The sequence below is a fragment of the Carcharodon carcharias genome, chromosome 1 (assembly GCF_017639515.1).
Source record: "Carcharodon carcharias isolate sCarCar2 chromosome 1, sCarCar2.pri, whole genome shotgun sequence".
NCBI classification, from domain to species: domain Eukaryota; kingdom Metazoa; phylum Chordata; class Chondrichthyes; order Lamniformes; family Lamnidae; genus Carcharodon; species Carcharodon carcharias.
Window position 1 is genome coordinate 244,537,068 of NC_054467.1, and position 25,075 is coordinate 244,562,142.

The 25,075-nt window shown below is 43.4% G+C and overlaps 1 protein-coding gene across 2 annotated transcripts in view; it reads right to left on the minus strand.

Annotated features, from left to right (window-relative positions):
* The window catches only part of LOC121281837 (histone-lysine N-methyltransferase Smyd1-like), an 82,897-nt gene that overhangs the window by 45,823 nt on the left and 11,999 nt on the right, over nucleotides 1-25,075 (minus strand). For both annotated transcript variants that reach the window (XM_041194889.1, XM_041194882.1), the window contains exons 2-3: nucleotides 8,187-8,363; nucleotides 4,347-4,560 (exon numbers count right to left, since the gene is read on the minus strand). In XM_041194889.1, the coding sequence (XP_041050823.1) occupies nucleotides 4,347-4,560; nucleotides 8,187-8,363 (391 nt within the window). The remainder of the gene's footprint in view (nucleotides 1-4,346; nucleotides 4,561-8,186; nucleotides 8,364-25,075) is intronic.

Consider the following 25,075-nt stretch of genomic DNA (forward strand, 5'->3'; position numbering starts at 1 on the left):
CCCAACTTAGTCTACTGCATTCATTGCTCCCAATGCGGTTTCCTCTACATTGGAGAGACCAAACGTAAACTGGGCGACTGCTTTGCAGAACACCTGCGGTCTGTCCGCAAGAATGACCCAAACCTCCCTGATGCTTGCCATTTTAACACTCCACCCTGCTCTCTTGCCCACATGTCTGTCCTTGGCTTGCTGCATTGTTCCAGCGAAGCCCGACACAAACTGGAGGAACAGCACCTCATCTTCCGACTAGGCACTTTACAGCCTTCCAGACTGAATATTGAATTCAACAACTTTAGATCTTGAACTCCCTCCTCCATCCCCACCCCCTTTCTGTTTCTTCCCCCTTCCTTTTGTTTTTTCCAATAATTTATATAGATTTTTCTTTTCCCACCTATTTCCATTATTGTTAAATCTTTTATGCCCTGCTAGCCTTTCCACCCCACCCCCACTAGAGCTGTACCTTGCGTGCCCTACCATCCATTCTTAATTAGCACATTCGTTTAGATAATATCACCAACTTTAACACCTCTGTGTTCTTTTGTTCTTTTGTCTGTGACATCTTTTGATTATCTGCTCCTATCACTGCTTGCTTGTCCCTACAACAACACCACCCCCCTCCACTTCTCTCCCCCCCACCACCCAACACCCCCCCCCCCCCCCCACCTTAACCAGCTTATATTTCACCCCTCTCCTTAGATTCACTCAGTTCTGCTGAAGGGTCACAAGGACTCGAAACGTCAACTCTTTTCTTCTCCGCCAATGCTGCCAGACCTGCTGAGTTTTTCCAGGTATTTCTGTTTTTGTTTTGGATTTCCAGTTTTTTGTTTTTATCTAAAGATTTTTCATCCTTCCATCCAGCCCCAATTTTGATGGGGGTGAAATCCATCTGTCCCGACCAGCCATAACAGTCATGTGTGAATTAAATGGTAGCAGTCCTCCCAGTGGAAAACTGAGAATTCTGAAGAAGAATCATATTGGACTTGAAAAATTAACCCTGTTTCTCTCCCCTGCTTGTTTTTTCCAGCATTTTCGGTTTTTATTTCAGATCTCCAACATCCACAGTATTTAGTTTTTATTCCAGTGAACATATATCTATGGCATGTAACTGCTCAGAAGTAACCTCTTCCTCTCCAACTGAATATTACATTGTATTTACAGCACAGACGCTGGCCATTCAGCCCAAGAGATCTGTGCTGCCTCTTATACTCCACACAAGCTTTCCCCTATTTTACTTGACCTCTTCCTAACAACATGTCATTTGATTCCTTTCTCTCTCATGTACTTATCTAGCTTCCCTTTCAATGTATTTTTATTAGGCTTGATCACAGGTTCACTCTTTCTTGGGACACAGTTCCACAGCTCCCTTTGTGCCTCGCCCAAATGGTCACCCATTAACTATAGGATGAGACCAGAATTGTCAGCAGAGTATTCAGCCCAGTTGGAGGGCAAGTCAGATCATCTCTTTATATATTCCATCAAAAGTCAAGACAATGTAATTAAGAGCTGGAACAATATTCCTGTCTCCACACCACCCACCACCCCCCGGCACTTCCCTAACACAGGAGTGCTAATGTCAGTTGCAGTTGGTGACCTTCCAGATCCATCAAGAGCTGACCCATTAGGGCAACTGAACAGTCTGTTCTGAATCACTTTTTCAAAGCATTTGGGTCCTTATATGGCCTGCCGGTGTATCACATGCAGAAACTAATGAAGTTTGAATGTAATGAATGTTTGTACTGGAAACAAGGTGCTGAGGAGAAGCCTTATTGTCCCACTTTCCAAATATTTTAGCCCTAATAATCTGATTTACTCTGTTAATGGGGAGCAAAGACCCAAATTCAGAATAAATAGTTTAGATTTAAATAGTCCTTTGGAAGTACAGAACTTGAGTATTGCTGGAGGCTGTCAAAACCTTTCATCTTGCACTCATAAGAACAGAAGAACAGATTCTCAAGAATACCAAATCTAAAGGGAACAACAATTTATACTGCTTGAGGAGAGAATGCTGATTATTTGGCAAGTGGACTGTGTTTGGTAGAGGCATTGCCAAGGAGAATGCACCAGGGAACAGTTAACTGCCAAGCTTAAGTTTAAATTCAAACCAGGCAAGTCAACTCTGATTGGTCAAGGCACTGTTATAGGGAATGAACCAGGGAACGGCTGCCTCCAAGCTATTTTTTTGTTAAAAAAGGTACAATACATGGACATGCTCCTTCTGTCTTCAAATAACATGTCCCTGTGTGTGGATCTATGTAGCTTCTAGCATGTGTAAGTGAGCCTCACTGTGAGTCTGACTAAAAATCTTAAATTGGTTGTCAGTGTACTTCTTAGCACAATCAGGATTGTTTAGCAAGTGTTGTCCAGTCATGGAATCACATCTAATACTGGACACAATGTTTTGATTTTTGCAAGCATGGGCTGATTGGGTACGGTCGGTACTTTGCCTGTTGCAAACATCTGAAGGGACGTGTTGTTTGATATAATCTGCCAGTCATTGGGACCTACACACCTGGCATCACACTGGCACTGAAATTCATAAGCCAGATGACTCAATTGTGTGATAGGCAGAACACCTTTTTGGCTTGACAGCAGCATCGAATTAGTGGTGAACACCATTCGTGTTGCTGCTGCATAGTAGCAGCGTGAAACGGCTAGCTTCGCCTGTTGCTCAAATTTAGATTTAATTATTGTGCATAATGAAGTAGATCTTGACTCGGTGTAAAATGGGCTACAGGAAAGCCCTTTCAATCCACGGGTCGAGAATGAGAGCGCATAAAATTAAAGTAATTGGCAAAAGAAGCAACGGAGACAGGAAGAAAAACTTTTTCACGCAGCAGGTGGTTGGGGTCTGGAATGCACTGCCTGAGAATGCAACAGAGGCAGATTCAATCAAGGCAGTTAAGAGGAACTTGGATTATTACCAGTGGTAAATTCAAAAGAAACAATTGAGGAAGGCAGGAAGGCTGTGTATATTCATTTTGAATTTTGGGACTGGCAAATCGGCTTCAATTCTGTCACAATCAATATTATTTTCTACTCAACGTATCGTGTCTAAGTCTATATGGTTGAGCCCAGAATTTCCTGAAAGGGCACAATTTATGACTTATACTGTTTTGTGTTGTGATAACAAACCAGCTTCTCCCCGCCTCCCACTTTCATCAGTGGTTTTTGCAGCCACACAATAATGCGCACAGTATTCAGTTAACACTTAAAACAATACTTGAATATGCACTTGAAGTGCCGTACTATACCTTGTAGAGCTTTGGACCAGGGAGCTGGAAAGTCGCGTAGGCTGGAGAGATTTTTTTTCAGCCAATGCCAGCATGATAGGCCGATTTGCCTCTTTCTGTGCCATAAATTTTCTATGTTTCCGACGTGCATGAAGCCCCACACACAATGACAAAAAAGGGTTTGAGCTCAGTTTTCACAATGTCTAGAAAGAACTTTGTTTTTGTTTTACTTTAAGGCTGAGTTTGACACCAAAGCAGAGTGATCTCAGCGGCCCCCTTGAACGGCCGCAGCAACTTACTGGGCTTACTTCCCTTCCCATGTTCAGTGACATATAAGGCAGGCAAAGCATGTGTTTATGCCTGTTTGCACGACTAGTTTTTTTCCTGGAACAGGTCAGCAATCTGTCACCAGAGGCTTTAGATTGAGGGGCACCACTCCACATCATGCGTGCTGCCCCCCCCCCCACTCTTACCACCCGCCATAGGCATATTGGAAAATTTTACACTTTGATGATCGTCCTGCTTGGCCACATTATGAATGCATCAGGAAATTCTGCATCTACAGAACTAGTTAAACTGCCGGAACCAGATCCAGCTCTCCATGCAAGGAATTTTAGCCCAACTTCGCAAGAGCCCCTCTTGCATCAGATTACTATTTCAACCTCCTGCACTGTCGCCCCTCTATGTGAGATTATCTCATGTAAAATTGTGCTAATCCGTGGTGTGGCATTAACCCACTGGGAGCGCTTTAATGTATTTTTCCAATTGCCCTTTAAAGACTACCCACTGTATTTGCTTCAGTCAGGCATATCCCACTCATTGCGTACAAAAGGTTTTCCTCATGTCAGAACATTGTAATCACCTCATCAACATAAACTAGGTGTAAGCGCAGGTTCAAGAGGCGAAAAGTGAGAGGGGGAATCCATTGCATTGATGATGAGAATTGAAAAAAAACCCAGTGATTTGAATATCAAATTTCAATTTACCAATCAATGTAACTTCAAATTACCACAACATAACGCGAGTGAGCTACTAGCACGATCTTTGACCTTGTAAGGTATTTTTTAGAAGGATATTTGTTTAACAGGATGACGCCATTGATTCTAAACTGCTTACCACTCCAAATATATGGGATATGGATTGACTGTCAAAGTGCTGATTGTTTGAGTGCCAGTAACTGCGCAAAACTTCAACATCTGAAGTGAGCTGTGTCTTCTCTTCCTCGCTAAGGTCATCCACATGGTCCTGGAGGTCCTCGAGGGATGAGAGGCGGTCTTCAGAGACGACGTCCCCCTCTCTCGCCATCCGCCACAAGATACGAGAAGCCAGTCTGAGAGTGGCACAAAAGCATAAATCATTGAGTCACACAGCTGGTCCATCAAGCCTGTGGAGCTTTTTGAAAGAGCGATCCAAATGGTCCCAGCCTCTGCTCTTTTCCCATACCCCCGAAAACATATCAAGTGTATTTATCCAGTTGCCTTTTGAAAGTTACTGTTGCATCTGCTTCCACCACCCTTAACAACTCACTGTGTCAAAGGAAATCTTCTCCTCTCTTCTGATTCTTTTACCAATTATCTTAAATTTATGCCCTCTGGTTATTAACACAGGAAACAGTTCCACCTTATTTGCTCTCCCAAAACCCTTTGTAATTTTTAACACCCTTCATTAAATCTTTTCTTTGCTCTGAGGACAATGACATGAACTTAGTCATAGGGTCATAGAGTCATTCAATTATACAGCACAGAAACAGGCCCTTCGGCCCATTGTGTCCGTGCTGGCCATCAAGCAACTATCTGTTCCAATCCCATTTTCCAGCACTTGGCCTGTAGCCCTGTATTCTATGACGTTTCAAGTGCTCATCTAAATATTTCTTAAATGTTGTGAGGATTCCTGCTTCTACCATCCCCTCAGGCAGTGTGTTCCAGATTTCAGCAACGCTCTGAATGAAAGAGTTTTCCTCAAATCCCCTCTAAAGCTCCTGCCCCTTACCTTAAATCTATGCCCTCTGGTTATTAACACCTCCGCTAAGGGGAAAGGTTTCTTCCTATCTACCCTATCTATGCCTCTCATAATTTTGTATACCTCATCAGCTCCCCCCTCAGCCTTCTCTGCTCTAAGGAAAACAACCCTAGCCTATCCAGTCTCTCTTCATGGCTGAAACGCTCCAGCCTAGGCAACATCCTGGTGAATCTCCTCTGCTCCCTCTCCAGTGCAATCACATCCTTCCTATAGTGTGGCGACCAGAACTGCACGCAGTACTCCAGCTGTGACCTAACTAGTGTTTTATACAGCTCCAACATAACCTCCCTGCTCTTATATTCTATGCCTCGGCTAATCAAGGCAAGTATCCCATATGCCTTCTTAACCACCTTATCCACCTGTGCTGCTGCCTTCAGGGATCTATGGGCATATACACCAAGGTCCCTCTGATCCTCTGTGCTTCCTAGGCCCCTACCATTTGTTGTGTATAACTTCTCTCGTCTCGCCATAAGTTCTTTATCCCTGGTGCCATTCTCTGATCCCTCTCCAAGGATTTGATATCCTTCCTAGAATGTAATGCCTAGAATTGGGGAAAAGAGTCCAGCGAATCAGCTTCAGATTGCCCTAGTAAAGAATCAACAGAAACATGAAAGACTAAATGATATTCTAGACAACAGCAAAAGTTTAAATCAGAAAAATATCCCATTTCACTGCAGTCAAAAATCACTGTTTGCCCAAAGGAGATATGAGGAGGGGTGACTAAATGTCTGGTCAAAGAGGTGGAGGGTTGCGAGAGAGGAGGAGAGGTGAAGGAAGGAAATTCGAGTGCTATGAGCCTAGATGTGGGAGAAAATGTACAGTAAAGGGGGATGTGCCGGAGTTGGAGGAACTTAGAGTTCTTGGCAGAGCCATAATGAAATTTAAACAGGAAAATAAGAATTTAAACAATTATACTGTGACTTTTCATGGTTCAAAATGGGAGCAATTACTTTCCAGTTCCAGTCATTGCTGGTGAGAGATACAAACATATGAAAAAGAAGCACAAGTAAAGGCCAGCTGGCCCATCAGGACAGGTCTATCATGGCATAATGGAACTTCTGAGCTCTTCCACCTTTATGCTCCACCACCCACCCCACCCAACACATCCCCTGGGAGACAAATCAGAGGAAATCTTAGCAAAGATAGAAAGGTAAGTCAGGAAGTGGAAGCCTTTGGGAGCAATTGCACAAAAGAAGAGGGGACTCATGAGCAAGGGAAGCCCCAAGGTATCCTTGTTAGGCCCGAAGAGGAGCACTTCTGATTTGCTCCCCTTGTACCTGCTAAAAGCCTCTCTTTTCTTTCTCATTGTATCCTGAATATCTCTGGTCATCCATGGTTCTCTAGGCTTGTTACTCCTTTCTATCACCTTAGAGGGAACATGTTGAGCCGGTACCCTCCCCATTTCCCCTTTTTAAACATCCCCCAAAGGTCCTCTGTAGATTTCCCCACAAATAGCTGTACCCAGTCTACCTTGGCCAGATCCTGCCTTATTTTACTAAAATCCACTCTCCTCCAATCCAAAACATTTTTTGCAACTTGTCTATTTCTTTGTCCATAACAAGCTTAAATTGTACCATGTCGTGGTCGCTATCATTAAAATGCTCCCCCACCACCATCTCAGCCACCTGTCTGGCTTCATTCCCAGAATTAGGTCCAGCAATGCACCGTCCCTTGTTGGACCCTTTACATATTGATCTAAAAAGTTCTCCTGTACAAATTTCAAGAAATCCACTCAATCCAAGCCCTTAACACTATGTCTATCCCAATTAATGTTGGGAAAGTTGAAATCACCTAATATAATTACTCTGTTGTTATTGTTTTTACACACCTCCGCAAATTGTGCACATATTTGTTCCTCAATTTCCCACTGGCTATCTGGGGGTCTATAATAAACACCTAACAATGTGCCTGCCCCTTTTTTATTCCTAAGCTCTACCCACAAAGCTTCATTCAAAGCCCCCTCCAAGATATCATCTCTCTTTACTGCAGTAACGGACTCCTTAACTAATAATACAATGCCTCCTCCTCTTTTACCCCCTCCCCTGTCTCGCCTGAAGATTCTATATCCCAGAGTATTGAGCTGCCAATCTTGCCCATCCCTCAACCATGTCTCTGTGATGCCTACTATATCACAATTCCACATGTCAATCCTCACCCTTAACTCATCCGTTTTACCTGTAATACTCCTGGCATTAAAGTAGAGGCCATGCAGCCTTGTCTTACTCCCTTTAAACTTAATGCAGCTGTACTCCCTCTGACTTGATTGTTTTACTGCATTATGATTTGTCCCTACTCTGCTAACATTCTGTGCCCCCTCCCCTGCCGAATTAGTTTAAACTCCTCGCAACAGCGCTAGCAAACCTGCCCACAAGGATGTTCAATGGTGAAGACCCATTCCATCCCAGAGCTTTTGATATGAACATATAAAAGATTAGGCGATGATCGTGTGGTGCTTCAAGCCTGACCCATTTAGACGATGCTTCTTCAAGCAATTCATACCATTTCCTCGAGGCGCAAAATAAAGAAACACAGGGAAAAAAAATACAGCCCATCTGAGGAAAAGTCCTGGGAAGCTCCTCCACAGCCTCTTAAAGAAATTGAGCAAGCTCTGGAATAACTAGCCTCACTATCCAATTTGTTCAATTTAACTGGAAATTTCCACCTCTCTCAGAGACTTAGGGCCCCTCTGCTTTGAGGGTCTGCTGGGAATCCATACCTGAGTGTACCATTCAGTAACTAGATGGTGATCATTCTCCATGGTAAGCAATACTTCTGGATATCCAAGCTAAGCCTTTGGCCACATATTTAACACGCATGATCACCACTCCTCCCATCCCCATCTATTTCTAATCACCCAGCCAATTTGCTTCATTTACTTTGCTCATTCAAGGAGTGGATGTAGGTCCTGCAAAGTGGAAGAGAGCAGTGCTGGCTCACCTGATGGATTCACTGATGGGCTTGCCATAGTTCCTGATGGCCAAGCACTCGTTCTTGTGCTCCGTCCATGCTGCTTTCTGGCAGGTCCTGTCGCAGTAGTGGGCAAACTTGCACTGTCCACAGCGTTGGAGTTTAGCTTGCTTCTTAAAACAGCTGTGGCATATATGGTTCGTGAGGCTATAATGAAGAAAAAGAAAAACAAGCTTGTGTATAGTTTGTACCTGCATCTGCCATTGAAGCCACATGAGACACTCGAAGGTGGCAGGACAGGCCTGTTAAAAGAAAGTATTTGGGTATCCATGGCTGTACAAATAGAAGATAGACTGGTTGGACCTCAGCTGGAGAATTGTGTTCAATTCTAAGCACCACATTATAGGAAGGATACCAAGGAATTGGAGAGGGTGCAGAGAAGATTTACTAGAATGGCACCAGAGGCAGTCATGTGAAGAGATTAAAGAAATTGATTTTTTCTCTTTAGAACAGAGAAGATTAAAAGGAATTTTGATAGAGGTATTCAAAATTGTGAGGGGTTATAACAGAGGAGATAGGTAGAAATTGTTTCCCCCTTAACTGTAGTACATGTCATAGGTTTGTGTTAAATATGTAAATAGACAGTCTACATCATCAGTGATGTAAGGTCACATGACAACAGGACATGAACTGTTTAGGTACAAAGGTACTCAGCAGCAACTAAACATGTGCTAACACTTCATATTCTATCCCTATACTACTGCTGCTACTGACTACAGACTGTAGAGTACTAACTATAGAGGTAGCCCACGCTACTCTACTATTGGATAGTAAGATCATGTGGACTTTTGAAAATCACCCTATCCATCATGCCTGTGCCAGCTTTGTGAAAGGATTATCCAGTTCATCCTATGTAAACCTCAACCAATAAACAGTTAGAAGAATGCTTAATTAAAGGTAAAGTTTACCAACAGCTCTGTTTCCAACAGCTTCTACTGATCCTGAACAAGGGAAACCTCAGCTAAGATCCACACAATGATAACAGAGTAACCAGAGGGAATAGATAATTGGCAAAAGACCCAGGAGATAGTTGAGTTTTTTTTTATATATGCAGCATGTTGTCATGGTCTGGAACATGCTGCCTGAAATGGTAATGAGATAGATTCAATAGTTTCTTGTAAAATGGAATTAGGAATATACTTGAAAAAGAAAAAAAAACTGCAGGGCAAAGGGAAGGAGAAGGCATGTGGGATGAACTGGATAATTCTTTCAAAAAGCTGACACAGACATGATGGGTAGGGTGGCCAGATTTTCAAGTCAAAACTGGGGCACACTGAAAAGTCTTGGGCAGACTCCGTGATGATGCACGTATTGGGGAACTGTGGTAATCTGATGTGTAATATGCCTTTAAGAAGAACGTTATAATGGAAGTTCACATGATCTTAGTATTCAATAGCAGAATAGCGTGGGCTACCTCTGTAGTTAGTAGTCTGTAGTCAGTAGTTAACAGCAGCGGTAGAATAGAGATAGAGTTTGAAGTGTTAGCACATGTTTAGCTGCTGCTGAGTACCTTTGTAAATAAACATAGGGTTTCAACCTATGAAGTGTCTGCAACTCAACTCTATCATTAGTAACAAATCGGCCACCCCTCACAACAAATATGAGAACAGGATCCAACAAACTGGTGACTAGGATCCTACAAACTGGCAAAGAGAATTAAACAAGTTAAATAGAAGCAAGCAAAAGAAATATAATCGGCACTGTACCTCGCACAGCAATTGTAAGTAGAAGTTCCACCTTCACAGAATGCTGCAATTCGGAAGAATTGATCCTTTCGATCCAGCAACAGATGATACATTGAGGGTCTCTTGTTCTTTTTCCAAGCAAATTAGATTACCGGGGAAGAGAAGAGGCGGGCAATCCTCTTAAGTACATGTGGAAATAAGATTTATGTCTTGACTCGAAGTGTGATGGCACCAAATGCCCCAGACTCGAGAAATGGTGGTGAATTAGTGGACCTGGTGAAGGGCCATTACCAACCAAAGCCCTCAGTAACGATGCAAAGGTTCAAGTTTAATTCAAGTGTTAGAGCCCCGGGGGAGACAATTGCAAGCTTGAAGCAATTAATGGAGCATCGTGAGTTTGGTACATCCTTAAACAATATGCTTAGACATCGTTTAGTGTGCGGTGTGAATGAGGACACGATTCAGGAATGATTGTTATCAAAAACAAATTTGGATTTTAAGAAGGTGCTAAAGATAGCACTGGCATTGGAAAGTGCTGTTAGAGATTCAAAAGCCATACAGGGTGCACAAAATGGCACAGTTGTCTACATCAGATGGGGAGCCGCAGCCAAAAAGGGCGCGAAAATGCAATACTTGACTGAAAGGTGGGAAACTGCACCCCCCACTTGTAGGAAAATTAGAATAAAACAATTCAGCAGCAAAAGCAAGAAGTAATATCAATAAAGGTGGAAATAAACAACCTTTCAAGGATTGACAGTTTAAAAAAATAGAATGTTTTTATTGTCATAAAAACAGTCACGTAATGAGAGAGTGTAAGGAAATAGTCAAGCAGACTTTTAAACAAAAGGGAAAAAACAGTGAAATCTACAATATAGAAGGGTCTTATTGTGATGCCTTCCAAGAATTGGCTGCAGAAGACTCAGATACGGGTTAACGATCATTTTATTCAAGAAAACGCAGGGAGAGTCTGCCTTAGACTAGTTAAAACAGAACTCTACCGATTACAGGAAAATCATCTTTTTTATACACAACCAGTCTCATACACCTTGCTTTATTTAAATTCCAGCCTTGTCAGTACATAATCACATAATAAGCAGATGTACCAGTCCCAGGTATATATCTTTTACTTACCCAAGCAGGTCCTCTTTATCTCGTTCTAGCCTGGCTTCATCCCTGGCACTGTTTGTCTTTACTTTATCTGTTTATCCTCATTCCCCCTTCTGTCTCCTATCCAGTTAATTTGTTGTGATCCCCAAGGTCTTTCTGGAGAGTTGTGCTAATATCGGCCCTGCGTTGTACAAGGTTCACTTGGGGAATTCTGCTGACCTTTGGTTTTATTAATAGAAGTCCTTATTTTAACTCTTACAAGCAACAAATTCAGGTATTTATTCATTGTATAACTTGAAGGTTGGAAAAACAGAACCAATCTATGTAACAGTGAAAGTGTATGGTAGGCCTATTTAAATGGAAGTGGACACAGGAGATTCCACTACAGTAATTTGGAAACATTTTTTTTAAATTCATGGGATGTGGGCATCATTGGCTAGGCCAGCATTTATTTCCCATACCTAATTGCCCTTGTTCAGAGGGCACTTTAGAGTCAGCCACATTGCTATGGGTCTGAGGTCACATGTAGGCCAGGCCAGGTAAGGTCAGCAGATTTCCTTCCCTAAAGGACATTAGTGAATCAGATGGGTTTTTGCAGCAATCATTCCATGGTCATAATTAGACTTATAATCCCAGACTTTAACTGAATTCAAATTCCACCATCTGCCATACCAGGATTTGAACCCAGATCCCCAGAGGATTACCCAGGGTCTCTGGATTACTAGTCCAAAGACAATACCACTATGCCATCACCTCCTCTGCACTGTTGCAGATCTTGCCGAATTTAACAACAAGGCTCAAAAACGTGTCCAGTTCTGGCTGGGCCATATATAGACTGTCCGTGAACATGATAAGAAGATCACCTCCTTAAAGCTCCTCATGCCTACAAATATCCGGATAATGGGGAATATCAATTAAATTTGGAAGAAACAACTGCCCAATTTAAAACATACACAGGTGAAGACATCCAAGTCAAAGGCATACGTAAAGTAACTATTAATTATGGGAGCCAATCAGTAAATCTACCCTTGATGGTGGTAGCAGGCAAGGGGCCAAGCCAGTTAGGGCGAAACTGGCGAAAAGTGATCAAGTTGCAATGGGCTGAAATTTTCCAACTGAGAGCAAGTGGGTTACCAATGCTACTACAAAATTTTGCCACAGTCTTCAGGGACAAAAGTAGGCCACAGTCTTCAGGATTGAAATTGGAAGATCCAGGGTCTGCAGGCAAAATTTAATGTGGATCCAGAGGCCACCCCCTGATTCTTGAAGGCCAGACCAGTACCTTATGCAGTGAGAGAAAAGGCTGACACCAAATTGGACAGACTTGAAAAACAGGACGTTATATAACCTGTGCAGTTCTCAGAATGGGCAGTGCCCATTGTCCCTGTCCTTAAACTCGATCAGAGTGTCTGTATTTGTGGAGACTATAAAGTAGCTAAGCTAGGCAGAGACCCCATACCAAAAATTGAAGACCTATATACCAAGCTGACAGGTGGAACACACCTACACAAAGCTTGATATCAGTCATGCTTATCAACAATTAGAGTTAGATAATGCCTCCCAGAAAGAAACTTTCAAGAAGGTCAAACAACTGCTGCACTCTTCCAATCTATTAGTAATTATGACCAGAGGAAAGAACTAGTATTGACTTGTGATGCGTCTCCCTACAGATTGGGAGCAATGCTCTCCCATTGGATGGACAATGGCACAGAACGGCCTATTGGTTACGTATCAAGAACACTCACGAAAGTGGAAAAGAGATACTCACAGATAGAAAAAGAAGGCCTATCAATCATCTTTGGTGTTCAGAAATTTCCCCAGTACGTACACAGCAGCTATTTTACAATCATTTCAGACCACAAACCATTGCTAGGATTGTTCAGCAAGGACAAGGCTATACCACCCATAGCCTCAACAAGAATACAATGATGGGCCTTAATCCTGGTAGCATACGATTACACTTTCATACAAAGGACAGGTAGTCAAATTGAAAATGCACTTAATTGTTTGCCTTACAAGAAAAGGATGTGGAAGTCCCAGTTCCACAAGTACTTATTTTGTATTTTGTATTTTATTTCTTTGGTTCCTCACCAGTATGCACTCCACAGATTAGAGACTGGACAAGAGAGGACCCAGTCCTATCATAAGTACGAGGACAAAAACTTCATGGTTGGTCACAAGAGCTTGTATCTGATTAAATGAAACCATACTTCAACAGAAGACATTAAATAACCAGCCATCTTACTGTGGGGAGCACAAGTGATAGTACCTCCAAAGGGTAGAGAGCCATTGCTAATTGAATTCACAGTGCACATCCAGAAATATCCCGAATGAAGACCATTGCACACAGTAACCTATTGTGGCCTGGTTAATGGTGAAATAGAGAGTTTAGTGCAAATTGTGTGCAATGTCAGCAACTGCAAAAGTTACCTTCAACAGCTCCATTACGCCTTTGGGAATAGTCAGGAAGACCATGGGTGCGGTTACACATTGACTCTGTGGGACCTTTCACGGGAACAATGTTTCTGCTTATTATTGATGCCCACTCAAAACGGATGGACATATATGAGGTGACATCACTAATTAATGTCTTCTGCTATAATTGAGAAGTTATGTGAAAGTTTTGCCATTAATGGACTACCAGAATTGGCCATTTCTGATAACAGCATGGCATTTACGAGTGCTAACTTTCAATGGTTTATCAGCCTCAACTGTATCACTCATGTGAAAACTTTACCGTACCACCCTCCCTCAAATGGGCTGGATGGAAGGGCGGTTCAAACGTTCAAGGCTGGCATGAAGAAATCAACTGGAGGTTCCTTAGCAACCAAGCTAGCACACTTTCTTTTTCATTACAGGACCAGACCTGACACAACAACAGGTGTCACACCTGTGGAGTTATTGACAAAACGTCATCTCAGGACCAGATTGAGCTTAAGCTAAATTTAGAGGGGAAGGTGGAAGGCAGTCAGGGAAGTCAGAAACTAGACACGACAGGCATAGTCGGGAGAAGAAATTTAATGTGGGAGAAATGGTGAAGAGGTTTGGAGAGGGACCAGAGTGGTTACCAGGTGAAATAAGTGCAACGACTAGTCTTACCAGGTGAAGGTGGAGGGCCGAGTCATGCGGAGACATGTGAATCATCTAAGGAAGAGAGAAACTATGCACCAAGAAATGATTCCACCAGTGTTTGCAGGCAGTTCAGCGTTTCCTACTCAGAGAATTCAACCCAGTTAAGCCACATCTGTTGCTACTTCAAGATTGGAGGATACAGATGTGCAGGAGCCCTCCGAAATACCTGATGTTCAGGGAACTCCGGAAAAGGATATTCCTGACAAGGCACCTGAAGTTGTAGAGCTGAGGCATTCTATACGCATAAGGAAACCCCTAGAAAGACTGAATCTGTAAATTACTTATCTGTGTAAATAATTTGATATTTTGAGAAAATTGTAAATATAAAATATATTTCTAAGTAAAAGGGGAGGGATGTAGTAATCTGATGTATAATATACTTTTAAGAAGAATGTTATAATGGAAGATTGCGTGATCTTAGTGTCCAATGGCAGAGTAGCGTGGGCTACCTCTATAGTTAGTAGCCTGTAGTCAGTAGTTAGTAGCAGCAGGAGTGTAGAGACAGAGTTTGAAGTGTTAGCACATGTTTAGTTACTGCTGAGTACCTTTGTAAATAAACAGAGTTTCTACCTATGAAGTGTCTGCTACTCAACTCTATCATTAGTACCAAATCGGCCACCACTTAGAACAAGCGTGCCAACAGGATCCAATGAACTGCTGACTAGGATCCAATAAGAACCAATGGCAGGAGTCTGGGGGAGAGACAGTTTAAGGTGGGAGGTCATGTGATGACATCTTCCAGAATATGTCCAGCCCAAATTGCCAATTCTATTAAGACACTGGTTGAACGTACCTCTTGATTCTTTTATCTCATTGGTTACCTAGTTTTCTGTCATGGCACTGTGCTGCGTTTGGACCTTTGTGATTGCCCCTTACCACTGTCAATCACCCTCACATCCACCGGCAACCTCAGAGAGACAATGTGCCTCTAATAATTAAAGCCCTAAAGCCCTAAAAAGGATATTTATTTTAAAAACAAGCCAGATCTACCATCACTGTTTATTAAATTGGAAGGCAATGGAAATGCTAGGAGGGCTTGAATTGCCCACAGACCAAACTTGACCTGCTCTCTTTAACAAGTCCAACTGCAGCCATTACTTCCGGTAAGTGATTGACAGGTTGCAGGGCCACACAGAACATGCCAACAGGCTCCAACTGACCAACTGGAAAAGGGTATTCACCTTGTGGGCGGGATGGTGGTCGTCAGGTGTCGCTTTTTGGGGAAGTAAAAGCAATTCGAGAAGGAAACAAGGTATTTTCTCGTGGGGGATTATATAAGGGATGGGGTATAAATAAAGTTAATGCAGCCGAAGACAGTGCCGGAAAACAGACACAAAAGTTTCACAATTAGAGCTGTCCCATTGAGGGCCACTTTGAGAAAAAAAATTCATTCCCGGCTCTGGATGCCAGTTGCCAGTGAGAAGGGTTTCGGCGCATGTGGGCGCTTTCAGGCGCAGCTGCTGAACAGTCGGTGTGTGAGCGGCATTCCAATTCCTAGTGCTTTTTTGGATTTGCCAACAGTAGATGGAGCATGTGGTAAAGGGGAGGGGAGACAAAGTGAAGAGAAGAGGCACTGACGCCATGCCAAAAGGTGAAGTTCTGACGGAAATCTTTGGTTCATGTAAGAGGGAAAAGTCGCAAACCGGGCCATTTGAGCCATATTGAGCAAATTTATGGGACACCGGGGCGTTTAATGAGAAACCGGGACTGTCCCAGCAAAACTGGGACATTGGGACACCATAATGATGGGCCAAATGGTGTCCTTCTATGCTGTATGATTCTATGATTATATGTCGGCAGACCAAGCAGTCAATCTGTTCCAGCAACAGCAAAAAAGATACTAATCTTTGTCACGTTGATTGAGGGAGGAATATGGAAAAACAACCTGCTTTTTAAATATTGCTATGGGATCTTTAATGTTGACCTGGGGAGGCCGATGGAAGATTTCATCCGAAGGATAGCACCTCCAACAAAAGCAGCAATATTGCAGTAACTCACCGGAGTAATAGCCTGAGTTCACTATTCGACTGCTGAGTCGGAACCAAAACCTTACAAATGTACGAACATATGAAATAGGAGCAGGAGTAGGCCATTCAGCCCCTTGAGCCTCCTCCACCAGTCAATAAGACCATGGCTGATCTGTTTGTGTTTTGAATTTCACATTCCCATCTACCCCCAATAACCTTTGATTCCCTTGCCTAACAAGAATATATCTAGCTCTGCCTTAAAAATATTCAGTGACCACACCTCCACTGCCTTCTGAGGCAGAGAGTTCCAAAGTCACACAACCCTCTGAGAGAAAAAATTCTCCTCATCTCTGTCCTAAAAGGGTAACACCTCATTTTAAAATGATGATCCCCCCTAGCTCTGGACTCACCCACCAGAGGAAACATCCTTTCGACATCCACCTTGTCAATACTGTTCAGAATCTTGTATACTTCAACCAATTCACCCTTTACTCATCTAAACTCCAGTGGAAACAAGCCCAGTCTGCTTAGCCTTCTGACTCGGAGGTGAATATGCTACCCACTGAGCCAAGTTGACGATTCTCAAACTCAACAAGTTGATGCCAACAAGGTTAACATCACTAAGAAAGAATTATATTGCACAATGCAGCGACTGATGGGCACTCATTTCAACAGAAAGGAAAAGGATCAAAGAGTTTCTGCCTCATTTTTTGTCATCTCAAGATTTTCAGACCTTCCCTAAAGTCTGGAAAAGAGCCTGTGCTGGAGTGCAGTAGATGCACCTGAAGTATTTACTTCATCCATGGAAATGAAGTGAGGGGGGAATAACTGGCTCTCCTTCCTAACTTTTCTCAACACTGAGGGTGTCAAATTATAGGATTTGCAGGAGCCTGACTACAAGAAAAGGGGGAAGCCAGAATGCTGGCTACTATTTCCTCCCCTCTGATCCTCGAATCTGTCAGCAGACAAGCAGCCATACCCATACAACTCTTTCTATACCTGTTGAATTGAAATTCTGGCCCATCAAATTCAGCTATCTGAGCCCCAGGTGTAGTGTAAAAGGTTAATGTTAAATATTAAATAGACAGTCTGCATCTTCAGTGACGTAAGATCACCTTGAGTGTATTTAAGACTGAGATAGATAGGTTCTTGATTGGTAAGGGGATCAAAGGTTACGGGGAGAAGGTGGTAGAATGGGGTTGAGAAACTTATCAACCATGATTGAATGGCGGAGCAGACTCAATGGGCCGAATGGCCTAATTTCTGCTCCTATGACTTATGGTCTTATGGTCTTATCACATGACAACAGAATATACTGAGGGATGATTCTGTGTGAGGCCTTGTGCTAAGCCTGATCGTGTATGTTGTTAGAAGAGTGTTTTATAAAAGGTAGTTTATCAACAGCCTTGCCTCCAGCAGTCTCTATCGATGCTGACCAAGGCCAATCTCAGCTCAGACCCACAATGATAATAACAAACCAACCAGGCAGAGAGTGTGAAGTAAAGGCAGGAGTTTTGCTGCAGATGAGCCACAATGACCCATGCGGCTAAATAAACAAAACTTCTGTTCCTAATGTAACCTAACATTCCTGTCCTGCATCTGAATAAAGGGTGCAACAGTTGGGGGTGGGTTGGGGTCACGTATAATGGGGCCAAAGTGACGGTACTGGACTACAGTGGCAGTGATATAATATAATACATACCAGAATAATACAATTAGCCATCATCAAAAGCAGCAGGTTAATCTCACAACACCATCCCTGTGCACATGACTGATCCTGTCCAACTTTCATGACAATGATGTTATGCCTTGTTTACACTGACCTCTGGGGTTTATTCTAGGCTCAATTATATAAGATTCCCCGATTTGTACTAGTGGTTCTCAGTGTTATGCTTCAGGCGGAGCCTGCTCGTTTACCATTGTGGCATTCAAAGATAATTCAATGTATATGAAGAGCTGGAGCATATTTCTGAGAGAATGAACAGAGTACCCTGTAAATGTGGTATACACTTCATAGGTAGAAACTCTGTGTTTATTTACAAAGATACTCAGCAGCAACTAAACATGTGATTACACTTCAAACTCTATCTCTACACTACTGCTGCTGCTAACTACTGACTACACACCACTAACTATAGAGGTAGCCTGCGCTACTCTGCTGTTGGATACTAAGATCATGAAATTTTCCATTATAACATTCTTTTTAGAAGTATATTACACATCAGATTACCACTCTGGGGCTTTAGCACTTTGACTTTGCTGAGTGGTTATAGTCCCAGCAGTGGCCAATGCTCCAGTTGACCAGCAGCTCTCTGAGGCAAGACTTTGGCCCAAGTGAGGGGCAGAAGTCCCACCTCCAGCCAATGAATGCTCCTCAGAGGGTTAGATAGCTGCGGGACATCCCCACCGTTCCCCACCCACTTCTCCAGTGGTGGGGCAGGGCACCAAAGGAAAAATTCTGCCCAACATTTTACATGCACTTTTTTTCAACTTGGTATACTGTACTGTATGCTGCACACAATATGGGTTCCTCTACATTGAGGAGACCAAACTCAGGCTGGGTGATCACTTTGCTGAACACTTCTGTTCAACCTGTAAGCGTGACCCTGACTGTCTGGTTGCTTCCAACTATAATTCTCCATCCTACTCCACTTTGAGCTCCCTGCAGCCTCCTACACTGTGCCTATGAAGCTCAGTGCAAGCTTAAGCAACAGGTACTCTGGAATCAACATTGAATCCAACAATTTCAGATCATAAACTCTGTTGCCACCAAGTTTCTATCCCATACAACCTGACTTGCACTCAATTTGACAACTGATGAGTCAGGGGGCATTTCAGTGAGCTTCAAGAATAGTAAGCAGTGAATTAGCTTTTCTGGGCAACTTTTCACACACTTGGTAACACCACCACCTAGAAGTTCCCCTCCAAGCCACTCACCACCCTGACTTGGAAATATATCACCGTTCCTTCACTGTCGCTGGGTCAAAACCCTGGAACTCCCTCCCTAACAGCACTGTGGGTGCTACACCACATGGACTGCAGCGGTTCAAGAAGGCAGCTCACCACCACCTTCACAACTAAGGATGGGCGAAGACCAGGACCTCAAACCCGACACCAAGCTCATGGTCTACAGAGCCGTAGTGATACCTGCCCTCCTATATGGCTCAGAGATGTGAACTATGTACAGCAGGCACCTCAAAACTCTAGAGAAGTACCAACAGCATTGCCTCTGCAAGATCCTGCAAATCCATTGGCAGGATAGGCATGCCAACATCCCCGCCATCGGAGCATTGACCACACGTGATCAGCTCTGCTGGATGAGCCACATCATGCCTGACACGAGACTCCTGAAACAAGTGTTCCACTAGGAGCTCCAGGCGAGTCCCAAGAGGGCAGAGGAAACACTTCAAGGACACCCTCAAAGCCTCCTTGAAAAAGCGCAACATCCCCACTGACACCTGGGAATCCCTGGCCCAAGACCGCCGGAAGTGGAGGGAAAGCATCCAGGAAGGAGCTGAACACATTGAGTCTCATCACCAAAGGCTAGCTGAAGCCAAACGTCAACAGTGAAAGGAGCGCGTGGCAACCCAGAAACCCTACCCACCCGCTCCCCCTTCCAGCGTCTGCCCCACCTGTGAGAGAGACCGTAGGTTGCATATTGGACACTTCAGTCACCTGAGAACTCATTCTTAGTCTGGAAGCAAGTCATCCTCGACCCCGAGGGACTGCCAAAGTGAAGAAGAAGCCAAATGCTGGCCCAGGCACAGATATGCACATGCTATGAAATAAAAAAAATCACGAATATTCAAGTTTTTACGGAATCTTAACCCAAGGTATTGAAAAAGCCTCAATTGCCACTTAGATCCTATAAAAGTTTTGATCTGGCAAAATTCCACTGATTTTATTGCTCACATCCACTTGAAACCTCAAACTCAGCTGTTGTAACGTTTCTTGGAGTCTCCCACACTCACCACCTAAACCTTAATGATACAGTCAGTATGATCACCATAGAAAAGTTACGATGCACAGCCCATCGTGTCTGCACTGACCAAAAAGAGAAAAAAGAAACTAGCCGTTCATTTTAATCCCACTTCCCAGCACCTGCTCCATAGCCTTGCAGGTTACAGCACTTCAGATGCAGATCCAGGTGCCTTTTAAATGAGTTGAGTGTTTCAGCCTCAACCACCAACTCAGGCAGTGAATTCCAGACGCTCACCACCCTCTGAGTGAAAAAGTTTTTCCTCATGTTTTCTCTACTCCTTCCACCAATTACCTTAAATCTATGCCCCCTGGTAATAGACCCTTCAGCTAGGGGAAATAAGTCTTTCCTGTCACCCTATCTAGGCCGCTCGTAATTTTATACACCTCAATTATGTCACCTATTAACCCCCTCTGGTCTAAGGAAAATAACCCTAGCCTATCCAATCACTACTCAGAACTACAATTTTCAAGCCCTGGTAACATTCTTGTAAATCTCCTCTGCACTGTCTCCACAGCAATTATGCCCTTCCTGTAATGTGGTGACCAGAACTGTGCACAAAGTTCCAGCTGTGGCCTATCCAGATTTTTATATCCAGCATTACATCCCTGCTTTTGTATTCAATATCTTGACCAATAAAGGAAAACATTCCATATGCTTTCATTACCACCTTATCCACCTGCCCTGCCACCTTCAGGGACCTGTGGACATACACTCCAATGTCTCTCACTTCCTCAACCCCTCTCAATAACTTCCCGTTTATTGAACGTTCCCTTGCTTTATTTTCTCACCCAAAATACATTACCTCACGCTTTTCCGGACTGAATTCCACTTGCCATTTCTCCACCCACTCAGCCAATCCATTGATATCATTCTGGAGTCAACAGCTATCCTCTTCACTATCAACTACATGACCAACGTTTGTGTCATCAGCAAATTTCCCAATCATGCCTCCCACATTTAAGTCTAAACCATTCACCGCCGGCAGTCCCTCGGAATCGAGGATGATGTCTGTCAGGCATGGTGAGACTTCAGTTGACTGAGGAGCCCAATTCTGGATCCACATGTTCTTCCATAGTGGGGGCACATGGTTGTGCAGGGGAGTGGAAATCGCAGCCCTGGGTTGGCTTCCTTCTCCTTCCTGTGCTGCTGCCGTTCCACCTCACTGTCGAGTTGCTGCCTCCACTGTTCGGTCACACTATCAAGTCGCTACGCCATGAATTGGATTGCGCCTTGATGGACCAGATGGTGAACCAAGCGATCAGCAGTATTCTCTTCCCAGTCAGTGGTGTTAATGCCTCCATGCTTTAGGGTGACCTTGAGCGTATCCTTATACATTTTCCTTCTGCCAGCCTTTGATTGTTGGCCAATAGAGAGCTGTGAGAAGAGAAACTGCCAAAGGAGGCCGTTTTCGGGTATCTGGATGCAATGGCCCATCCATCGGAGTTGGTTCTGCAGGAGCAGGGTTTCAGTGCCTCGTGTTAGTCTAGCAGTCCTCCTATTTGATCATTAATATATATACAACAAACAGCAAGGGCCCCAACACTGGGCCCTGTGGAACACCACTGGAAACCATCTTCCATTCACAAAAACAGCCATCGACCATTACCCTTTGTTTCCTGTCACTGAGCCAATTTTGGATCCAACCTGCCACCTTACCCTGTATCCCATGAGATCTCACTTTCCTGGCCAGTCTACCATGTGGGACCTTGTCAGATGTCTTACTGAAATCCATGTAGACAATATCCACTGCACAACCCTCCTCAATCCTCTTTGTTACTTGCTCAAAAAATTCTATTGTTAATAGGACATGATCTTCCCCTAACAAAACCATGCTAAGTATCCCTGATCAATACATGCCTTTCTAAGTGGCAGTTTATTCTGTATCTTAGAATTGTTTCCAATGATTTACCCACCACTGAAGTCAGCCTGACTGGCCTATAATTTTCTGGCCTATCCCTTGCACCCTTTTTAAATAATGGGATAATGTTCGCAGACCTCCAATTCTCTGGGACCTCAGCTATAACTAGTGAGAATTGGAAAATGATCCTCAGAGCATCTGTTATTTCCTCCCTGGCTTCCTTCAACAGCCTGGGATACAATCCATCTGGCTCTGGTGACCCTCCAGTACTTCCTCTCTCACTATGCTTATTGTATCTAATATTTCATACTCCTCTTTAACTAGAATATCAGCATCATCCCTCTCTTTAGTGAAGACAGAGGAAAAGTGCTCATTGAAAACCCTGCTCACATCTTCTGCATCAACCCACAAGTTACTATGTACATCTCTGATAGGCCCTATCTATTCCTTAGCTATTCTCTTACTCTTAATGTACTGGTAAATCATCTTAAGATTTTCCTTGATTTTACTGCCAATATTTTTTCGTATCCTCTCTTTGCTTTCCTAATTTCCATTTTTACTTCACCCTTGTACTTTCTATACTCTAGGCTTTTTAAGCCTTTTGTGACTGTTATAAGCTTTCTTTTTCTGCTTTATCCAGGCCTGTATACTTCTGGATAACCAGGGGGCTCTATATGTGGCATTACCACCCTTTTTCTTTGTGGGGACGTGTCTACACTATGCCTGTAGAATCTTGCCTTTAAAAAGTACCTGGATCAACACTTGGGACATCATAACATTCAGGGCTATGGGCCAAGTGCTGGTAAATGAGATTAGGTAGGTAGGTCAGGTGTTTCTCATGTGTCGGTGCAGACTCAATGGGCTGAAGGGCCTCTTCTGCACTCTGTGATTCTGTGATTCTGTGAATACCTCCCACTGAATTGACACAGTTTTTTCTTCTAGTAGATGTATCTAATCCACTCTTGCCAGCTCATCTCTCAGCTTTGTAAAATTTGTCTTCCCCAATTTAGAAATTTTGCTCCTGTTCTTTCTCTTTTTCCATAATGATGCTAAATCTAACTATATTATGCTCACTATCTCAAAAATGGTCCCCCACTGCTTCTTCATCCACTTGCCCAGCTTCATTTCTCAAGACTAAATCTAGAATTGCGCCCCCTCTCGTTAGGTTTGCTACATGCAGGCTAAAAAAGTTCTCTTGAATGCAGTTCAAGAATCTTGTGCCACCTGTGCCCTTCCCACTGTTTGTATCCCAGTTGATATTAGGGTAGTTGATGTCCCCAACGATTACTGCCCTATTGTTTCTGCACTCAGAAATCTGTCTACATATTTGGTCTTCCAATTCCTTTCCACTATTTGCGGGCCTATAGTACACTCCTAGCAGTGTGGCTGCCCCTTTTTTATTTCTGAGCTTAACCCATATGGCCTCATTTGATGCTTCATTTAATATATCATCCCTTCTCACAGCTGTAATTGATTCTTTAACTAATGATGCTACACCGCCACCATTTTTTATCCCTCTCCCTACCCTGCCTGAAAACTCTATATTGAGGGATGTTGAGCTGACATTTATGCCCCTCCTTAAGCCAGGTTTCCATTATAGCGATGATATCCTGCTGCCATGTGTCTATCTGTCACAAACTAGTAAATCTATCTATCACAAACTAGCAAATGTAAATTGTCCTTTTTCTTCCTTAACTCTGTCATGGGATGTGGGCATTGTTGGCAAGGCCAGCATTTGTTGCCTATCCCTAATTGCCCTTAAATAGTGTGCATTGCTGTGTCATTTCAGAGGGAAATTACTGTCACATTGCTGTGGGTCTGGAGTCACATGTACAGGCCAGACCAGGTAAAGATGGCAGATTTTCTACCCAAAAGGACTGAACGAGAAGGATTTTAACAACAATCAATGATAGTTGTCACGGTCACCATTACTGTGACTCACGATATATTTCAGATTTATTAATTGAATTTAAGTTCCATGAGCTGCCCTGGTGGGATTTGAACCCATATTTCCAGAGCATTAGCCTGGGCCCCTGGATTACTCATCCACATTACCACTACATCACCATCTCCCCAATGAGTGAAGGCGTCAAATAATAGTAAAAGAAAAGGCTTACAATTATATAGCATCTCTCAGGACCTCAGGACATCCCAAAGTGCTTTACAGTCATTGAGGTACATCTGAAATGTAATCACAGTTCCAATGTAGGAAATGTGGCAGCCACATTTGTGCACAGCAAGCTCCCACAAACACCAATCGGACAATGGCCAGATAATCTGTTTTAGGTGTTGGTTGAGGGATACATATTGCTCCCTGGTCACTCTGGAGAACTCTCCTACTCTGTTTTGAAACTTTTTTTTAATATCCATTCATGGGATCTGAGCATCGCTGGACAATACTTGTTGCCCAACCCTAGTTGCTCTTGAGAAGGTGGTGATGAGCCACATTCTTGAACCTCTGCAATCCACCTGGTGTAGATACAGCCATAGTGTTGTTAGGAAGGGAGCTCCAGGAATTTGACCCAGTTATAGTGAGTGAATGGTCAATGGTGACCCCCAGGATATTTATGGTGGGGGATTCAGTGATGATAACACTATTGAATATCAAGGGTAGATGGCCAAATTCTTGTTTGTTAGTGCTAGTCATTACCTGGCACTTGTGTGACGTGAATGTCACTTGCCATCTATCAGCCCAAGGCTGAAAGTTTTGCTTTGGTGTATGCAGGCACAGATTACTTCCATATCTGAGGAGTTGCAAATAGAAACATAGAAACATAGAAATTGGGAGCAGGAGTGGGCCATTCGGCCCTTCGAGCCTGCTCCACCATTCATTATGATCATGGCTGATCATCCAACTCAATAGCCTGCTCCTGCTTTCTCCTCATGCCCTTTGATCCCTTTCGCCCCAAGAGTTATATCTAACTCCTTCTTGAAAACATACAATGTTTTGGTCTCAACTACTTTCTGTGGTAACAAATTCCACAGGCTCACCACTCTCTGGGTGAAGAAATGTATCCTCATCTCAGTCCTAAATGGTATACCCCGTATCCTCAGAATGTGTCCCCTGGTTCTGGACTCCCCCACCATCGGGAACATCCTTCCTGCATCTACCCTATCTAGTCCTGTTA